This window comes from Mycetomoellerius zeteki, unplaced genomic scaffold (assembly GCF_001594055.1).
Source record: "Mycetomoellerius zeteki isolate Tzet28-1 unplaced genomic scaffold, Tzet1.0 scaffold389, whole genome shotgun sequence".
In the NCBI taxonomy this organism is placed as follows: Eukaryota; Metazoa; Arthropoda; class Insecta; order Hymenoptera; family Formicidae; genus Mycetomoellerius; species Mycetomoellerius zeteki.
Genome location: NW_017257380.1, coordinates 340691 through 361513, shown reverse-complemented (window position 1 = coordinate 361513; position 20823 = coordinate 340691). Strand labels below are relative to the sequence as shown.

Below are 20823 nucleotides of genomic sequence, written 5' to 3'. Positions count from 1 at the left end.
TTTGTTGTTCGGGTGTGGCGGATAGGAGAGAATGCTGTTAAATGCCGCCGTCATATTGTGGCTGTACGGTTATTAAAGCGCGTGCGAGTTCGTGGCAGCTTTATTCGAATAATTTTCAAGTGGCTCGCTATATATGCATTGGCGGGCTCGACCGGCTGGGGCGGAAATTTAAATCCGGATGCGTAAGAGCGGCATGCGTTAAAATGTCACCGGGCGTTTGTAAAAATTATCCAACTATATTCATTGTTTTAATTCTTGGCGTGCGCAAATCGCAATCTGCATGATGTACGAATAAATTGCAACCGCATAGCATTTATTTAATTTGATTTTACGTGGAAAAATACCGTAATCGGACGAATGCTCGCATATCATGATTTTTCCATATATTTTTCAACGAGCCCTCCAGCGATAAAATCACGAGGTTGTAACATATTGAATTCTATGGCTCGGGAAATTGAGGTCTCGGGTTTACAACGTTCTTGCAAGTAAATCGAAAGAATTACACGCGCGATACACGTGTACGTCCATACCGGACGGGGAAACGCGCCGCTGCATTCGAGTTATCGCACTGGCGTTGGCTCTGTCACGATTGTTTTCGGTTCGAGTGCCAAGACTGTAGTCGCGTCCAGGCGCGAGAGCTTCTTTTCTCCTTGCTTCTCATATTTTTTTCTTCTCATCGTTGATTTACTGTCGGTAATTCCGTTAAGAGGCCACCGCCGTCGATTTACGACTCGTCGAATGTTCTAATTCACTTTTCCATCCCCATCGCACTCTGTTTCGCCGTCCGCGTTTGCTATCTCTCGCGTGGGATGCGTGTTTCACTGATATACGTCGCTGTTACTCGCGAGCGCGCCCTCGGAGCTGTTGAAAACACACTACATCGTTCTATGGCGCGCGATCGTTTCCGTCTTTCTACAGGCTTTCTGTGTGCACGTATGCACCTGGACGTGTGTATGGGAAGCGATGGCGAAGGAGAGCAGCCCGGTAATTGATTGGCTCTAATCCCAAACTCTCGTGCGCATCGGCAGTTGTGATGTAATGCGGCTTTACGACTTTCGCGGTACGACGTCGTTGAGCTGCTTTCTAGGTGCTCTCGAGAGCGAAGCACGGTTGGATGCGAAACGAGGTAAACGCGATGGCGATACGAGAACGATGAGGGACAAATTACATCATTTTAATCAATTATTAAACTTGTCGGAAGAAATTGATCGTCCGCCCGCTCATCCAAGTATCTTGGATTATCCACCGAGTGCTAAACTTTAAGATACTCATCTTTATTTCGGTTCTGCAGTTGATGTATTGAAATGACTCACGCCTTATATACGGAAAGAACGATTTTTTGTTCTATTTTATAATATAATATAATTTTCTTTAAAAGAAAATAAATTCTTGTTTTGAGTATATATAACATAATGATAAGTTTTTCTAAAATTTATAAAAGTATAATTTAAGATTATTATAAAAAAAATTCTTTGTTAGAGATAATCGTTATACTGAAAGAAAAGATTGACTGTTGCAGCAATTTAGATGGTAAAATAGGGCCAATTTTTGGTTGCAACAGCCATTTATATTGAATGATATTTTTCTGTATGTAACTAAATTTTTAGATATTTTAAAATTGTTTTTTCCGTATAAAGATACGAGTTTAGATTCGACTTGTAAATATCCTGAACGAAAAATGAATATAACGGTAACAATACGGTGACAATACGAGTTTCATACGGTATCATCTTGCATGATGACAAACAGGCGATATATCTTGCAAAAGTCTGAGTGATGTAAAGTTACATTCAAATGACGATATAAACGATGAGTATTACGTTTCACCTTGTAAGTAGCGCGTGCTAGTTCGGGTCAAGCTACATTATAATGATAACGAGAAAGCTGCCTTCGGCGCGGAAGATCCAGCGGAAACAGTTTTGGGTCAGATCCTCGTAAAAGCTAGGGATTGTTACACGCAAAACATTAAGTTGCATCACGGCACGCTGAAGATTTCCTACTTAAGAAACTGTTCTTGGAAACGCGATGTAACAAATAATTTTGACTAATTCCGTGTTAATTGGTTTTTTGCAAACCGAATTAATCTTTCACGGGGTATGAATGGTAAATATGTTTCAAACTTTTACTCGTAAGACGTTTTGAAATGATTTATTACTTATGTAGAATTGAGGATATTATAAAATATTTTGTGCCAGTTTTAGTATAAGATCTCTTCTTTTATTTATGTACATTAAATATTCTTCAGTTTGATATCAGAATAACGTTGCATATTCAGCATTATTCTTATACATAATTTTGCTTCAAAGCAGTGCTGCAGTGATTTTTTTCTTTTTGAGACTACAATGTATTTTAAATTATTTATTAGAATCATACAAGAAAGAACAGTTTTGCTGGAGTATCCCAAAATTTAGCTAAATACAGTTAATTACAGATCTGAAAATAATTTTGTTGATCTATCAAAATAATTATAAAGAACTTTCAAGCACGATGAGCAATGTTGCAAAAAAATTTTAATATTCTAGCAACCATCTTGAGCGCCCTACATAATTATTTTGATGACCTAACAAAATTATTTTTAGAAATGTATCTACTTAAATTTTTAGATAAAATCTTAGTTAATAATATTTAATAGATATCAATAAAACTCCTTTCCGTGTCTTATATGGTTAAATCTATAATGTCAAATTTGACCTAATTTAAATCACCACTGTTTTTAATTAATATATTGTTATTTTATACTAAAACAATGGAGTTAAGCAGTTCAAAACCCAATTTGAATTGTCTAACTCCATTGTTTTAGTATAAAATAACGATGAGTAAGAGCAGTGGCGAAATTAGATTAAAATCGACACTATATAGATTTAACAGTATAAAATAGAAACAAAATATCTTCCATGTTGATATATAGTATTTTTGTAATACTTCTGTATCTAAAGGAATTAACAGACATTAATCTCTCTACATTTCGGATAGAAACCGAAAAGAGAGCGACGAAGCGACAAATAATTTTCGGAACGTCGCTAACTGGTAGCATCTTGCTGCGTCTGTTTGCTAATGTTTAGCGCTAATCCGGTAAATCCCGTAGCACCCTCGCGCATTAAAGTCAGCCTTAGCTATGAGCTCCGAGATGGCAAACGAAGAGAGAACGAAAGGGGTTAAGAGAGATAGTTCCAACGGGAAAGAGAAGCGCGGAAAGAGAAAAGGGAGGGAACAAGCTTATAGGAGGATAGAAAGGACGTTAGACGAAGGAATGGTGCAAGGGATGGGTCGTATGGTAACGCCATTTGGCGATGAGGCTAATATGCATGCGCTCGACCCGGCCAAAGTTCATTTAGATCACATTGCATTGCATTACGGTATTACAACGGTGTTCCATCTCATACAGTGCGACCGACCGGAGGGTGGAACAGGTGAGAGAGGAAGAAACGGAACCTCTGGTGACCTCGAGCGTTCCCCTCGTCACCATCTTGCCTCCTACTCCTCTGTCCAAGGATCTTCTGACCTTTATGTTCCCCCAATGTGGCCAACCTCGTCCAACGTTGTCCTGTTTCTCGAACGGCAAAGGGGCAACGCGTGCTTAATAATTTACACAACACAAGTGGCCTGGAACTTTACTGTGAGTTATGTCATACTTGCCCATGCATTCTCGCGCGCGTGGACATGTCGGCACACATAACCGTACATCTACGAGGTTGGCCAATACTGGCTAGATGATGCCATATACTTGCGCGCGCGTGTTGTGTGTGTGTGTGTGTGTATGCGTGTGTGTAAGTTGGAGAGAGGTGCCAAGGTAACAGCATCCTACATGCGTGAATTATTGCACGTAGGCTTTCTAGGGCACATGCGCCTGATATCGTAGAGTTATATTTTTCGGGTGTCTTTCTCGCGCGCGAACGTGGCGGAGAAGCTGCCGTTGGGACACGTTAGGTTAGTATAAACCGCGGGTATACACCATGTAATACCATGATGCCGAGAGTAGGCCCCGCAGAGTGTGTCGGTAAATCATGCGTGACTTAACTCGCTTTCGGCGTATATCGAGCGGTGAAAAAACGGACCGCGGGCTAAGTCCGTAATTCCACTACGCGGGCTACCGAAAACGTTGCCTCTGACGGTCCGAGAACGTCAGATATACATACTCCCAATACGAGGAGAACGCTGTGATTAATTCTCCGGCGAGAGTACTTTTCTCTGAAAAACGGCTGCGTTCCATCTCCCAGCTCTGGAAACTGTTAGTTCCCTTTCGCATTGCTCGATTCGTGTGTGTATCGGTTTGCGTAAAACCAATAAAACGCTTTTCTGTATACACGGTGTCTAGCTTTCAAACAATTTCTTTCGTATGATATTCTTACTTAGAAATTCATTTTAATTTTTAACACAAACGTCATCATTTTTTAACTGTTGAGCTACTAAAAATCTGAATTAATTAATTTTATAAATTAATTTTTAGAGTTAGAAACAGATTGTAAGATACGTCACTCTTCGTTTTTAATGGAATATTAACAAAATTTAAATTAAAGTTTAGATATTGAGATATTTGCAACTTGATATGGAAAATTGCGAAACAAAGTAGCGTGCACTTTATGAAAATTTTCTAGAATTTGATCAAGAAATTCGCAAGTAAAGATTTGGCAATTTTAAGACACCCTGTATAAAGGTACCGATGATCCTGCTCGCACTTTTTGTCCTAATCGTAACATTATCTACGGACCATAGCGCACTTTTTGCAGATCACATTTCGCATCTCCGCCGTTCGGTGAGAAATTCGTACACTTTCGGGCAATTTCCTCGCTACTATAAATCAACGTCGACGTCGTCGAGTTTATCGCGTGTACGTTGAGCGTTGTCGATGTCGAACATTCTTCGCACCTTTTTCGCCATGGTTTCATTATATCGAAAAATATAAATCAATAAGATTTACAGGCGAAGTCGCTGCATGTTACATCGAGCGACACGTCATTGATCCCCCCAATATTTCGAGATTGACGTTACAGTCAAGCTTGTCTCGATGTCAGCGAAATCTCGGAAAGCTTTCCAAACTGCGTCAAATTTTTCATGAAAATATAGTGAGTCGCAGAGCAGAATTACATTACGCATTAGTAATATATTGCGTCATGAAATGTTAACATTGAATGAAATAAAACAATGATGTAGAAGCATATTATAGAGTAAAACTGAGTTAGCATACATAATAAGTCTGTCAATCAAGATTTTTTAAACTTCCTATTGTCCTGGTTATTTAATGCATCAAAATCCAAAATTTAATAAATACATATAATATATTTAAAATTTGATAAATATTCACGACAAAAGCTGCAATTCCAATTGAAAATAGTCACAGAATTTGTTTTGCAGTAATAAATATGTTTGTACAAGATTTTATTAAGTTCTTATAAGAATTGTTGTATTTTTAAAATATTATACTCGTTTTTTGTACAATAGATATCTATATTATTATTCTTAGCGTTTCAATTGTTAAGAAGATTAAAATTATTCGCGGAAAGGTGTTTGTTTCGTGGTTCTTCATCTCGATTCACTCTGGCGACGGCGTTTCAGCTTCGATGAGCAAGCAAGGTAGCTTTTCAAACAGAAACAAAGAGCTACTTCATCGGTTGGGTAAATGCTGTGAACGTAAATGCTTGGCCGAACTATTGTACTGATCGCATTTTTTTTCGAGAGATGAGAAACGATGTTTTCTTTCCGCCTCCGAACCTGTATTAACCTCGCCTACCCTCGTTTTCTCCTTAGAGAAGAACAGGATCGATAAGCGTGAAGCCTGCACATATGTTCTAACTAAATTTGGAGATACGTGCACCCGATGTTACTTCTCATGCGTATACATGCAGACACCAAATTCCTGGCAACAATGGCGGCAGCGCCTCGTTGCAGCGCGGACCGTGATGTTTAAATGCAAGCGTTTTGCATCGCGGATGTTCGCATTTATAGATATCAGCCCGGCTGGTTGGTAGTCGTCGTTTCAACGAGGCTGAATATTGTAACGTAGGAAATGGAACGAAAAAGCTTGTCGCGAAAAAAGCCAGCCGTACACGCGTGTTCCCGCGGCGCAACGTTCAGAACTCGAATAAATAGACCGTCGCATAGCTTTGTATTCGGTTGAATGTTTTCGATTTTATAACACGGCGAATAGAGTCGCGGATTTCGTTTCCGCATATACATAAGGCTCTTGCGTGCAGAAATGGATCTCGTCTATATACACATACATACACACGCACACACACACACACACATACACGCGTGCGCGTGCGCGCGAGAGAAAGTCATTAATGAGGCGTGCACGTTTACACGCACTTGTTCAAGTGTGCGTGCTTACCAGAGGGTCGGTTTAGTACGACGCGATCGAGTATCGTAAGAGGCGATGACTCAGCTCACCAACCCCTGTAAGACAGGGGACCATTATGCCAGGTACCCTTTCCAATGCTATATAGCAAAAGCAACGTCCATAAAAGCGGCGTAACGCCGATTGCTGTGATATATGCTTATCGAACGCGAAGACTTAGAAAGAGATCGAGTCGTGCGATTTATTTCCATATTTCATTGATCAGCATACTTTTAATACGTCATTGTATCTTTTTATAAAATTGCATTTGATATGTAATATATATAATGTAACTTCTATTAAAGTTACATAAACAGAATTTTAAAGAATATTGCATCAACTTCTTGATATAATTATACAGATACAATTTTAGGAAAAGGTATGTTAAGTTTTTATGTATTTTTATATATTCTTATTAAAATTGCTTAATGTAAGTTTTTATGTATTTTTTAAAGCGAGTTTTTTTGACTTAAATATTGTAATCACACGCAATCCTTAAATTTTATTGTATCCTTCTTATCTCTTTTAGAACCGTTTACCATCTTTCATTTCCGATAGTATCTTGTTCGATGATCGCCGGATCGATCATCATGATTAGAAAATCCGTTTTGCCAGAATCCAATTTCAGTGCGAATTCGGGTGAATGGGGCATCAGAGATTAAGGGCGGTCCGTGAAAATGGATGGTGCACATGCTGCTGGGGATGGTGGGTAGGCTAATAAGAGGGAGCAAAGACGCCCTCGCCTCGCTCGGCAAGGTCTCGGCAAAAGGGGAAATGTGCCCCCTCGTACATCGAGATGGGGTGACGTCGTTGTAGGGGTGGCAACGCAGGACAAGATGGGTGGGATGGCCGTGTGTATGTGTGCGTAATTTCCCCGTGGACGGTGGCGTCAGGGCGCACGGTGCCGATCGGGCCGAGGGTCGTTCAACCATCAGTGTTGTCTCGTGTCTCGTGCAGCGTGTCGTAGTTTCTATTCTCTCGTGATCGTGAATGTGCCGTACTTGTGATCGTTTTAGTTTAGGATATTGTCTAGGTAGAACGGCTGATCGTCACAGTCGCCAGTGTGAACTATCGGCAAATGCGGCGGAAGTAATCTGCGCAACTGCCACCGGGCAGAGATATTCGACGTGATAAACTGGGTCTCGGAAACTAGATCAACTACGTATACGAAATTAAGAATTAAAGGGGAAGCGCTCGGACAACTATACGCAGGGGAGTCGCACTACGAGTTATCGCTCTCTTGCTCTACTGAATTTTGTGATAAAATCACTGCGCGTTTGGCTGATATCACTAAATTCCACGGTGGCGGATAGCGAGATATTTTGTCGTCGCATCTAAAGGAACGTATAAAAATGTCTATGTTGTAAAAGTGTGGTTTTGTGATCGGCGTGCTTCTGGTCAATCTTATAATCAATTTGTTATCGGAATTATTTTGTGCAAATCTGAATTAGAGATACAAATCATATGACATCGAATAGAAAAAATCTTTTTGTTACTGTTATAAGTGATATGCCGAGTGATATCGATACTATATTCGTTGAATGTACCGCGTGGTGTTCATGCACATGCGCGCACGTGAAATTGTCTATCTATAAGCTTCGATCAGCTGTAGACAAATGCGTATATGTTAGCACATACACGATCAAGATTACCCCCGCTTGATTCCATGATATCGTAACGTAATGAAGGTATTGTCGATAATGGCTTAATTCGATTGTATCCGCGTGCTTTTTATTCCATGTGGGCATTCATAGTGCTTCCAATCTCGTATCATCGCGTATCTAATGCGTACGAGTATATCTTTAATAGTTGTCGACTATCTCGTTGTGCCGTGTTGCAAAATTCATTAATCGTTGCGTGCGCGTTATTGTGCCGGACTTTCTTCCGTCGGCTTTTCCTCCTATTCTCTATCTCCCTCGTTTTTCCCTCTCTCGTTCTTGTTAAGCATTTGCTTTCTTCCGCTATCCGCATTAGCCATTCTCCACCCTCTTTACGGTGGTCCTATCTCGTTTCTGCATCCTTCTTTTCTTCTCCCGCTATCCCCCGCCCACTCACGTCTCGCTCTGTTTTTCGTTCCTACGAAGATTACGTTATCGTGTATTTTTTATCGAGCTCCTGATTAAAACCACCTTCCCGACCGTCTGTTAGCTCCTCGTCGCTTCGTGACTGCCGTTTTCGGCGAATAACGCCTCCGTTTCACGACAACCTTCTACTCCCTCAAAGACGAGAGTTAACGAGTACCTCCGTGACGGCTAGTTTTCCCCTTTTACTCTCCCTAATCCCTTCACGTGTCAAGTACTCTGTGACTTCGTCGCGGTCGTGCTTTATACGCGTGGCGATAAGTAATCAACAAACGCCATCATCGTTGGAAGCCACGTGATGATCAGTGTCTGCCTTTGAAGGCAGAGGAAAAAAGAGAAAAGTACGTAGTGCGGGGACGTGAAAGCCAAAATTTGTGAGGGGAAAGGTGATAGCGAGACTTAGCTCCGTAAAACTTCATCTCGCTTGAGCTAAGAAATGCTGATACCCGTGTCGATCTCGCCGTCGTCCAGCAACGACGAAGGCGCCATCAAACTCTTTGTCGGACAAATACCACGTCATCTCGAGGAAGACGCACTCCGTCCAATGTTCGAGGAATTCGGCAAGATTTACGAATTCACCGTTCTCAAGGACAAGTACACGGGAATACACAAGGGTAAGGTTCCAACGTAAGAAATGTGGAATTTGTTGCGTAAATAAGTTAGGAAATATCGCGCCCCCCCTTTCTAAGAATTTATAAAATGTCTTTCTGAAGTCAAGTTTGACTCTAGCGCGATAAAATCTCGAAAAAAATCTTATTGAAACGAATGTCAGGAGCGAAAGCTCACGTCAATGGCGTATTAAAATTTCTACTCTACTTCTTACGTTTGGTTAGAGAGGAAAACTATTAGGAAATGTCCGCGTTTCAGCGAGATGTCATTTAGCAGTAGTGCCACGTCGCACGCTAACGTTACGAAATTATTTTTACGAAGCACCGCAGTCGCCAGCCACTAAATCCAAGCGGCCGGGCGCTCATTAATTTTTCAGCCGCGCAAGGACACGTAGAACTCGTTGCGCCGAGTGAAGCGTAATTCCGGCGGTAACGATGAAGCAAGCAAGAACACGCGCGCGCACGAGCGAGCGAGAGCACCCTCGGCGGCTTTCGAAGCGCGACCGGGAGATTAATCAGGATTTATTCTTTTGTCCCCCGCGACGTGGTGTATGGCGTCTGGGGAGCCGCGGTCAGGGTCGCGCGGAGAAGAGCGAGAAAGATAGAGGAGGAGAGAGAGAGAGAGAGGGAAGAGGGACGAAGAGAGCCGTATAGCGGAAGGGAAGTCAGGGAAGGGCTCATGTGGGTGCGAGAGCGTGCTAAGCCGCGGCGAAACAATAAATTTCGCGGGCATTCACGTCGATCGCCGAGAGGATGAGCCGACGTCGACGATCGACGGCCTTTGTTGGCCGACCGTAAGCCACCCTCCTCTCCTCCCTTCACCTCGATACAACACCCTACTGCGCATCGTTTCCTCCTCGTCTCCCCGTCTCTGTTGTCCCCATCTCTCGCGCGATGTACCATCCAGACGTCGACGGATCTGATACAATGAGACAGCGCTCGCGGACGCGTTTCGGGCTGTTTCCGCGGCGGAAACTTGTTCCGGAAACAGGGACTTTAACACCGACGTGCCAGGTTACCAGTCACAGCCTCTCTTGGGAACGGGCTATCCAACGCCATCATTCGATCCCCGGTGCTCGAATTACGACAGGAGCGTGTTACGCGATACCATCGCATATGATGCTCGATGGTGAAGAGGTGCAGGCGGGATGTGAGGGATACGCGTAAAAGAGCAGGCGTCGAGAGGAAAGCTTTACCGTCGTCGCGCCCAGTATTACGGGTATGGTTGGGATTTTAAAAGGGTATTTGGAAAAATGAGACAACACGCCCCGAGACCGGTCGGATCGTCTTCATGAATTGTACATCAGTCGGAAAGCCGAGCGTCGAGCGATTCCGCGCGGAAATTCGGTCCCGGCGGTCGCTTCGTTATTCCGGAGCCGATTTTGTAATGGAGAAGTCATGTTATTCGATACTTATCAATAATGGAGGACGCGCGCGATATGGTGGCGAAAATTTCAAACGCTAGTTGTCCACGTAGCCGTATAAAGCTTAGCTTGAAACGTGAGCGGCTGCCGCATAAAAATTCGCGGTTAGAAATTCGCCAGTTCTGGAAATAACGGACTTTTGCCGGGCTCCACGGACCGCCGACGTTACCCTTCGGCGGCCTCCGTTTATTTAATTTGCAGGAAAAATGGCCGCAATCCGCTTGCCTGACCGTGTAGCGTTGGGTCGGCGGGGGAGGGGAGAAGGGGAAACGTAGGTATTTTACAATAAATATCCGGCCGATAAGCTGCACACAATCCCGGCGCACCATAGAGGGAGAAGGGCAAGCGCATTTTTATTTTTGTAGGCATGCGGAATTTATGGTTGACGAATGGTCGTTCGAGTTTTTGCCTGGAAATAGCTCGTTAATCTTTCGAATTATCCTCCCTTCCAACTTCGCTGCCGCCGGAGCTCGGCTCGCGGCGGCGTCCACGACTCAACGACTTTCCGTTGTTCAACGGCAGAAATATCGAGATTCTGTATTTTCCTCGAATGACATTATAAACATTCACAAAAAACGTTCATAAAATTTTTTTAATCTAAAATTTGCAGTATAGTATATTTTTCGAAATAGAAACTTTACGACCGAAAAGCTGAAAATAATTCAATTCTGAAAAATTATATTTTATATGATTTTATACTTAAATTAGGCAATAATTTATAACAATCATCTAATAAAGCAACAACTTTGTCAAACAAAACTTTAGTTACGTCGGATATAAAATTAAAGTGTAAAAAACATCCCAGATGATCGTTTACTCTTTAAATCTGAATCATTGGGTAATCACTGATATCAGTGCCAAGTATGCCACTGGTAATCAGGGAATGAAATGTGAGATCCCTAACCTAACTAATCTTTATTATGTGATCTAACCTTGTTTTAATGCATAAATTCAATGAATATTGGAAGATTGAAATTAACGTGCAAATATCAGTATTTTAATTATACAATGCTTAAACATTCTTCTTTTTTCAATTAAACTTTCCTGATTATCCAGTACCAAGTATATGTCACTGGGTAATTAGCGACTATCCACTGATTTAGAGAGTAGGTATATGAAAAAATCAAGTGACTGCTTTCAGGTTGAAGCTTAATTACTAAAGCATTAGCTTTAACATGGGAGTATAGTCATATGATTTTTTTACGTAAAGGATTATCTGGAATATTTTTACACCCTAATTAAAATCACTATTGTTAACAACATATTGTATACTATTAATTGTTTTCCGATTTATTAGTATTTGAAAACATTATGGATATGGATTTTAATCACAATTTTCTGAAAAATTAAGTATAAATCAAATAAATATTAAACGGAATAAGCACGTTAAGTAGTTGATTATGATAGTAGTTCTAAAAAAATTAAGATAAATAAAAATAAATAAATTATTACTATAAGGTTAAAGTTAAAACTACTAAGTAATTTTTTTGTTTTTTTTATGGATATTTAAAGGTTCGTAAAGAATAGTTATTAAAAAGGAAAAAAGTATGTTAAATAATATCCATACAAAATGATATTTTTCAATAATTCATATATTTTTGTCGTTGACGTGTAAAAATACCCCAGGTGACTATTGCCAGATTAAAGTAATTTTATATTTTATGTTGCAAAACATACGCTTCAATAAATCAATTTGCAAACAGTGCGTGTATATCTTTTAGAAATTTGAATACTTTTCAATGGTTACAATAAAGACTTGTGCCGAAACATATCGTCGGAATAGCGTATATTGATCTGGCTCACATTCGGTGGAACAAACGGTAGACGAGGGGAATGATTTTATCAACGTCGAATCAAATGCATTCGCTCGCATTGACGCACGTCCACTAAATCAAATAATCCGTGTCTACATATATCATGCGCGTCGGACTTAACCTGCACGTATACGAACTACACTGCAGTCTTTTGCAGTAATTTGGAAATATGCTGCTAAAACATTACGGTGTTATCGAAATATTTATCATTAGAAAATAAAACGAATGCACAGTCATTTGTGAGATTAACTGCTTGATCGTATATACATTGAACTAATTTATTTATGCCTCGTAATTAGAAAATAAGTTGCGATAATACTTCAATTAACCATCAAATAAGAAGATAAATAATTTAGCAAGATTTGATACAGTACATTGAAACGATATATTCATAAGTAAACTAAAATGTTGTATGTGACGTTTTTCTCGACATTTATTGTCGTGGTTATAAAAAAATTTTACTGTGATGACGAAATATATATTTCTGTGAAATATATTTCATTAATTGTAAAAAATGAAACAGATGATTTATTTGCTATGAGTAAAATTTTATTTCGCTTCATATTTAAATAAGAATTTATTTCATTGAAATAAACGTTATATCTCACAAATAAAGTTTCAAGTATCTTTTTCAGTGTATCTATTAAAAGTTTGAAATTGTTTGTTTAAAGTTCTAAATTCAGAAGTTCGATTTTCGATGACCAATTTAAATACGTATTTACAACATTAGTAATAAATATTCAGCAAAGTACGCAATCGCAGAAATTACTGAATGTCGTTGCATGATGCGTTACATGGTTTTTCCTTAACAGCCGTCTGCAAGCGGCCCGGAAAAGTTTCTTTTTGTTTCACCCTTTCACGGGACCACTGCGGCACGAAGGTAGGAGGACGCGAAGGGACGAGAGGTCGGACCGAGTTAGGGAAAGGTAATGCTCGACGGTGACGAGGCTGCAACCGACACGGCAGTCTCGCAGTTTCGAAACAGCTCTCCAATTTTAATGAGACCCGTCTATTTCCCCGCGATTCTGTCTCCGTGTTACGGCTTACCTTTGTGTAATTATATTTTGATTCTCCCAGCTGCGCGCTGCGTCTCTTCTCGGTTCGTCTCATTCTCTCTTCGCCTCTTACCGTCCGCGCCTCATGCAGCTGCGGATTTTCAGCTTGCCTCTTCGTTATTGTTATCAATTTATGCGCCTCTCCGTCGTTTTTCCCTCGTTTGCGCTATCCAGAACATACGCGAGCGGTTGGTAAGCAGGCATTACGTTAATTTCGTAACGGTGCCAGAGGCCATTGTTCACTCTGTCTGGAGACATAGTGACCTACCCTCGATCTAGTTACCCTCCATTTCGTTCTCTTCGTGGCACGTTCGTCCCTGGATTGAATTACGATTGGGAGTAAATAAGAAAAGGAAAGAAATACCGCTCTACCTTCGTCAACGAGAATCTGTTTTGTATCTTTATTCCGATGGCCGCTCCATTGGTCGCTACTTCGGTATCCGTACTTAATTACTAGGTAGTTACGATACTTCGGTGACCTCCTGTCGTCGATATTCGAGAGGCGTTCCTACCGTTTCTGTTCTCCCTTGTTCCACTGCCAGCGTTGCTGTACGTACTAATGAGCGCGCTGAATTGTAACTTCGAAGGCCAGTAAGGAAATAATTTAGTTGTTTCGCCACAATCACGGATATTCGCGCAATTCATATTACGATTTATTAATCGAGTTATATATTTCGCCTTGGAAGATTACGACTAGCTTTTGTCTAGGGTGAAGAAACGCAATTTTCTTACGATTTATTATAACTTTTAAAGAACAAAGTGCTGGTTTTCAATAATGAAGGTTTCGGAGTTACTGTCAATTCAATGAGGATCTAACAAAATGGGTGCATTTTCTTTCAATTGCGAGCACTCTCTCGTTCACGAGGGAGGATTTAAAGAGGCATCCTCTGCGTTCGAAAAAGAGAGAGAGAGAGAAAGAGATTTGCCGGTATATACAGTATATCGATTCGAGTGATAACTACGAGTTTAACTCTCGCGAATGGTTTGCTCGTTTCAGCGTATTTAACAGCAGAGCGTACCAGAGGGCTCAGCTGCCGGGGTGGTTGGCACATGGGGACCATGGCACACGCCATTACAATGGCAACCAGCCCCACTACCGACCTTTCTGCAATCTCCCTTCTCTTTTCCTCTTTTTGTCTCTCTCTCTCTCTCTCTCTCTCTCTCTCTCTCTCTCCGCTTCTCTTTCTCCCTCGTTCTCTCAACGCGAGGTGCACGAGGGCTGTCCGTTCGTCTGTCGGTCTCCCCCGTCGCGTGCACGGACGTATGTTATCCTACTTTTTTGCCGCAGGCTCTCTACATCCGTCTCTCTTTCCATCCCGTCCGACCGATCGATCGAGAGTGCATACATCGCACTCTCGCTCATTGGAAATTGGTGGGATCATACGACAATGTTAGCGTTCATGATGAAACGTTGTACCTTGCTTGTCACGTGAAAATCTGTCGACAATATTCTTTGCATGATCAAATGATTCTTATCGCCCCCGCGGAAACTAATGCACGCTATGGCGTGTAATTCTATGTAAATATTAGAATGAAATAAAACAAGATTTTATTATAATCTAAATTGGATTCTAATGAAAATTTAATGTAAAACGTTTTGCATAGCAATTTCATCCATTATAATGATTCGTAATAATTTTGTATCAAATAATGTGAGAACATCAGGAAGAAAAGAAATCCAAACCTACGTTCTTTTATCATCGTATCGCTTCGCTTCTACTATACATATCGATGGTCTTGTCCTCTGAAAGCATATGAAGAATGTGAAATCCATTGAGAATATAATATGCGAATAGGTTGTTTCGGCATAAACATCAGGCGAGAGAAGTGAGAGAAAGAAAGAAAAGGAGCAAGAAAGCCGAGTGCGCGATGGTGGAATGGGTTATGGGCGAACATTCGCGTAAGAAGGATTTGCACGATAGAAGGGGAAAGACGCTGGGGAAATAAGGTAATACCTGCGGCTTTGTCTCGATCGGGGGCAAGGAGAGTCGCTGTAAAGGAAAATACGGAGGATAAGTAGTGCTGCCTCCTTTCTCTTCTTTCTTTCTTTCCATCTTTTTCACTCCTCCCGCTCCCCCTCCTTCTCTGGTCTTTCGTTATTACATCGAAAGGAGAGCAGACAGGCCGCACGGCTATTGCGCTGGTATCAAACTAAAATTACGCTCTCGCACGGCACGGGGTAGAGAGAAGAAGTTCAGGCCGCCCGGCGCTCGCCGAAGCCGCCTGCCGGAAAATTCCGGGCCGTCGAACGCGAAGAATAGGAATTCCCATCGAGGCAGCGACGGGAGGATCTCGAGATGGGAAGCATAACCGCCGCTGCATTTCCCGTCGTTCGTTGTTCCGGACGCGAAATCCGCGCAGTGCGGTTGCCGCGGTGTCGTCAGGAGGATTCATTCGCACGGGAACAGGAATTTTTTGGAATATTATGTTGAGAAGCCATTTTTTACATTACAAGTTATTTTTATTTCAGTAGGCACACTTAAAAGACAAATACAATAATCTTTAATCGTTAATTAATAAGAATGAAGGAACATTAATCGTCAAGAATATGAAAAGTACCCTTTCTACATTACATGTTGAAGACACTTTTCAAGTTACAAATTATTATTATTTCGATAGACAGATAAAATTTAAAAGATACAATTCATTTTTAATTGTTAAGAATTGATAAAAACATTAGTCGTCAGGGATATGAAATGTAGCCTTTTTGCATTTTACAATACAAATTTTACATAAGATACAATTTTATTCATATAAATTTATTTAAAAAATAAACATCTTACATACACTGTGGAAATTTTACGAAAGTAAAAATTAAACCTATTTCTCAGTTAAAGGTTTAAGAACTTATGACGATGTTATACAAAACGAACAGGAACAAGAACTAGTTATAAAAAAGTTTTATATGTGCCATAGCTTGAAACGACAAAAGAAACTTTTTTGCTGTTATCACTACAACATAAAGCTAGCGTTGTTTTGTGTACAAATTAAAATATGTACTAAACTTTCCCGCGTATGCACGCTTTTTTTAAATACCAAATAGTGTTTACTGTAATTTGTATTTTAGAAATACGATATTATCGCGTTTTTGTGAAACCAACAAATATTCTCGCCGCTAGCTGCACGAACAACGACTATATTTGTACGTGGTTAGACCTTAAACGTGATAACCGCTACCCACCGAAATTATTTTATACGATGCACGCGAGCGGCCGAATTTTCATGCGCAACTTAAATATTAGCGTCGTTTTAGGTTCGCACACACAAGTGATTAATAGCCCAGTACATGAAATAATTGAGACTGTGGAAGAACGTTGTACCTTCCCCGGTGGCAAGATTCCTCTTTTACCCCTTCGTCGTCGTCTATATTCACTCTTCAGTTTAGGAGACGTGCTTTCTCCTCCTTCCATCCCTTCTTCCCTTCGTAGTCTAATGTCTTAATCTTCCGTGTGTGAAGAATTGTGCCGGGCCAAATGAAATTTGCATAGTCGTTACCAGCCCGCCTTTACCGAGCGATAGTTCCGTAGATCCGCCCCAAGCTCTTTTGGCTCTGAGAAAAGAAGAAGACTGGTACAATGATCCGTTTGATTGCTTAGGATAACATTCCTTTCATCGGTGATCCGAATTTTCAATAAAGAAAATTTTAAGAAGTGCACATTTTTATAATATGAGCTATAAGAGACACACAAAAATATAATTATATAAACAAAGTTAGAATTTTTCTCTGATTATATTATTCCGTCTTTTTAATCTGACTTTAAAAAAAGAGATCTTAATTTTGCACATTATGCTTCCATATTGCAAGAGGCTATATAAATATTTGCCATTCAATCGAATCAATCAAGTTGCTATAAAAGTACGTGTCACTTTACTACAAGGCGTCGTACGCTGCGGTTCTCCGAGCAAATAAATTATGTATGTGGCGAGCGCGCCAAGAGTTTCTGGATTTCCAAGTTATATCCAATGCGATAACGCGGATAAAGGACGTCTCTGGGTTCTCGATCGATCTTTAATAAGCGTTCTGTTCCGAGGATAAGGATTCAGAATAGTGTATTGCGGGGGAGCCATCGTGTTGTCGGATCGCACGATATAGGAGAACGTAGAACGCGTTGGCTAGGTCAGGAGGTTTAGGAGCTACGGAACCGATAAGGGTTTGCCAGGCATGCTCGTTAACGACTATGTAAATTGACGGGTCTATTTATTCTAACCATCGTTATCGAAAGCGCTAGATGAAGAAATCAGAAGCCGGTAGTACGGGCCATCGCTCTTCGTGACGCTACAATCAATTACACCGATATTGCATTAAAGCGCGATTATTCCAATGAGAGTTTATTATTTGCGATAAAAAATTTCAGGTTAATTTTCGTACATGCTTTTCCTCCGCACTCATCGATACTATATTTCTGTCGTCATCGATAATATACGCGTCTTATGCCGAGCAAAATCGCAAATAAATTTAGTGTCGGCAAAATAGCTTTCTCGATAGGTACTCGATAAGAGAGTAAGAAGAAGAGAGAGAGAGACAGCACGGACTATCATAACGCGCTGTCCAACCATTTTATTGCAATGCTAAAGTAGGTATTGATCCGAATCTAGGAGAATCACGAACTAAGGTGCTCGACGACCATCGATCCGTCGTAGGGGGATGAGATGAAGGGAGAAGAGGAGGAGGAGGGTAATCATTTTCCGTGTCCTCCTGCTCCTCCTCCTCCTCCTCTTCCTTCTCTTCCGTCGGTTATCCGAATTGGGTTCGAGGGGGTCTCGTAGCAAAGTTGGGGACTAGGAGAGGACACAAACACCTCCGTTCGGGCTACGAGGAGGAGAAGGGTTCAGTAGGGCCTCCACTGGTGAGGAGAGGCGAAGAAGATTGAAGGAGGAAGAAGAGGAGGAAAAGAGAGGAAGCGAGTACACTCTCCATGTCTTTCTCGCTCTTTCTCTCTTTCTCTCTCACTCTCCCTCCTGCTTTCGAACGAGAGGATGCATGAGAGACTGCTCCAGACCGTGGAGAGCGGAGAGAGGGTGCTGCCTTGGGGTTCATTATTCAGGGCTATTGATTTCCATCCACCTCCTACCATCAGCCCACCGGCGACCGTGAGTAAGAGAGAAAGAGGGATTGAGCGATGGAGATGGAACGAGAGCGAGATTGACGGGTGGCTGTTCTCTCTTGCGAGCTTCCTATCTCTCTTTCTTCTCTTCCTTAGACCCTCAACATTTCTGCTCCCAGTATGCTGCGTCAACCTACATACTAACTGACATCTGTTAAACCGAGCTGCTCGTTCATGACGAGCTTGCGTCTTATAATATTGGTCCGTTTCTTATGGCGTCCCTATTTAATCCGTTTATCGATTGGACGTTAAGTCGATAAGATCAATTTTGAGGTGGAAAATGGAAATCCGTGAGCGAATAATTGATTGTAACACGCGTCTATTTTATTTTAAATATGTCAGATTTATTCATGAAAATCTGCGATTTACAATGCATATTATTATACACAATATAAAGAAGAAGAATATATATCACAATATATAATTTTATTGATATACAATAATATTATTAATATTAATATAATAACAGTATAATATTAATTATCTTTAAATATATATATATATATGATATTAATGAAATAAATTATTTTTGTACAAATCGTTTGTGAAAAATTTCTCATAGATGCGAATCAACCTATAAATGTAGGTGACAAGAATATATGTAGAATAATGTTCGGTACTAAATTTGCTTCTCTTTCTTTCTCGAAATTGTCTACTTTTGCACATTCTCGCGGAGTAGCGTTATCCTTGCCGATCCTTCATCTCGGATTCGGATTTCTCCGTCGTTTCCTATGGAGTTGACGGAGTTGGGAAGAAACTTCTACCGAAACTTTCCACCCATAACGACGGTCCGATAGGGCTCCCAAGCTTTCTCTTCGGAATTTCATGCCCTGGGTTTCCTGTTTGTGGAGGATCAGCTTGAGGATCATGGATAATACCGCAAGACCAACGGCCAATCGGTTTTATCCCTTTGTTTTCAAATCAGTGTAGATAAAATATCGCATCGTCTGCCCAACGAGAAATTCGTGCTTTATCGTTTCGATGATATACGTTATTAAATCTTTTCATTAAATATATTTCATTCGTAATGTATACGCGGTCATGTTAACATCATGGTACATTTACAATGAATGATTATTAATTGAAGCGAATATGGCAAAAATAATTCAATATTAATATACGAAATAATTCAATATTAATATATGAACTGTTTTATTAATAATCGTATAAAGTTATAATCATATAATTTTTATATTATTGAATAAATTTCATGTGTTTTTATCTCTTTTTTGTCTGAAAATAAAATTTAGTCATCATTCAATATGTTTATCAAACACTCTTTAACAGTAAGTTATTAGAATAATTAGATTTATTGGTATGTCTGAGCGCATTTCGCTTTAATTTACTCCCTACTCCAAACAGAACTATGAATTTGTAAAGATCTGGCAGTTGTGGTATCATTATATATTGAATATTTTGTAGATATTTCTGTATTATATTGATTTTCAACGTTCCTGTATTATTTTAAAAATAATGTGCATATTTATTATCATACAACTCTTCATCACAGAAAATAATTCCAACTTATCTCAATTGAAGGACATATTAACGAAGATATATCTTGTTCTTTTTATCGTATTCTATCGTATTAGTCTTTATATGTTCTGAAAAAGCAATAAATTCCATCTGAATCACATGCAAGATCGAGCACACTTCAGATTACGATATGCACGTGTACAATCAATTACTAGTCACAGGTTTCCCGTTTTTCCGTCTCGAAATTGATCCAGTATACGGAAGCAGCACGGGTTTGTTCTCTTTGACCGTGCCCAACGTGACGTAACGTAAAACCCCATTAGGTGTTAGCTCCTCCGTCGACGGTTAAACCGTTACTCGGCTGCCGTTCGTAGGTGGAACGAGACGCGCCGGCAGTATTGGTGGACGGGATATATATATACGTAGTCAGCGTCGGTAGAAAGAGCGAGCGAGAGAGAGAGAGAGAGAGAGAGAGAGAGAGAGAGAGAGAGAGAGAGGAGAAAGAGGGAGAGAAAGCGAACACACTGGCGCGCAGGGTTGTACTGGCACTGTGTGTGCCTATAGGGATTGCAGCCGCCGCGGGCGCCGGCGCGAAACCGTCGCTCGCGAGACCACCTCCGCGTGGTGGGCTCGTGACGTCAGCTATCCTCAGTGTGCGGAGAGCGACCGCAGTGTACACCATCTCCACGTTTTGGTAAAGGAGACGGCGTCGTTGCCGGAGTGCACGAGTTGTACATCGTCGTTGATCGTACGACGATCAGCTGGAGACGCAGCTCGTCGTAGCCCCCTTCATTTTTTCCCCCATCCCCCTCCGCCGTCGTCACCCTCCCTGTCGTCGGTTCGTGATCCGGAGGGATCTGTAACGAGATCTGATACACGCACGAGGATTTCGGACGGATTTTCATCGGTGGGAGAGGACGCGCCGT

General features: G+C 41.0%; 1 protein-coding gene across 1 annotated transcript; it reads left to right on the top strand.

Moving 5' to 3' along the window:
• Window positions 1–8851: 8851 nt before the first annotated feature.
• LOC108726117 (CUGBP Elav-like family member 5) lies at window positions 8852–9367 on the top strand. The gene is made up of 2 exons (XM_018453503.1): window positions 8852–9042; window positions 9253–9367. The coding sequence occupies exons 1-2, from the start codon at window positions 8852–8854 to the stop codon at window positions 9365–9367; spliced, it is 306 nt and encodes a 101-aa protein (XP_018309005.1).
• The last annotated feature ends 11456 nt before the right edge of the window (window positions 9368–20823 follow it).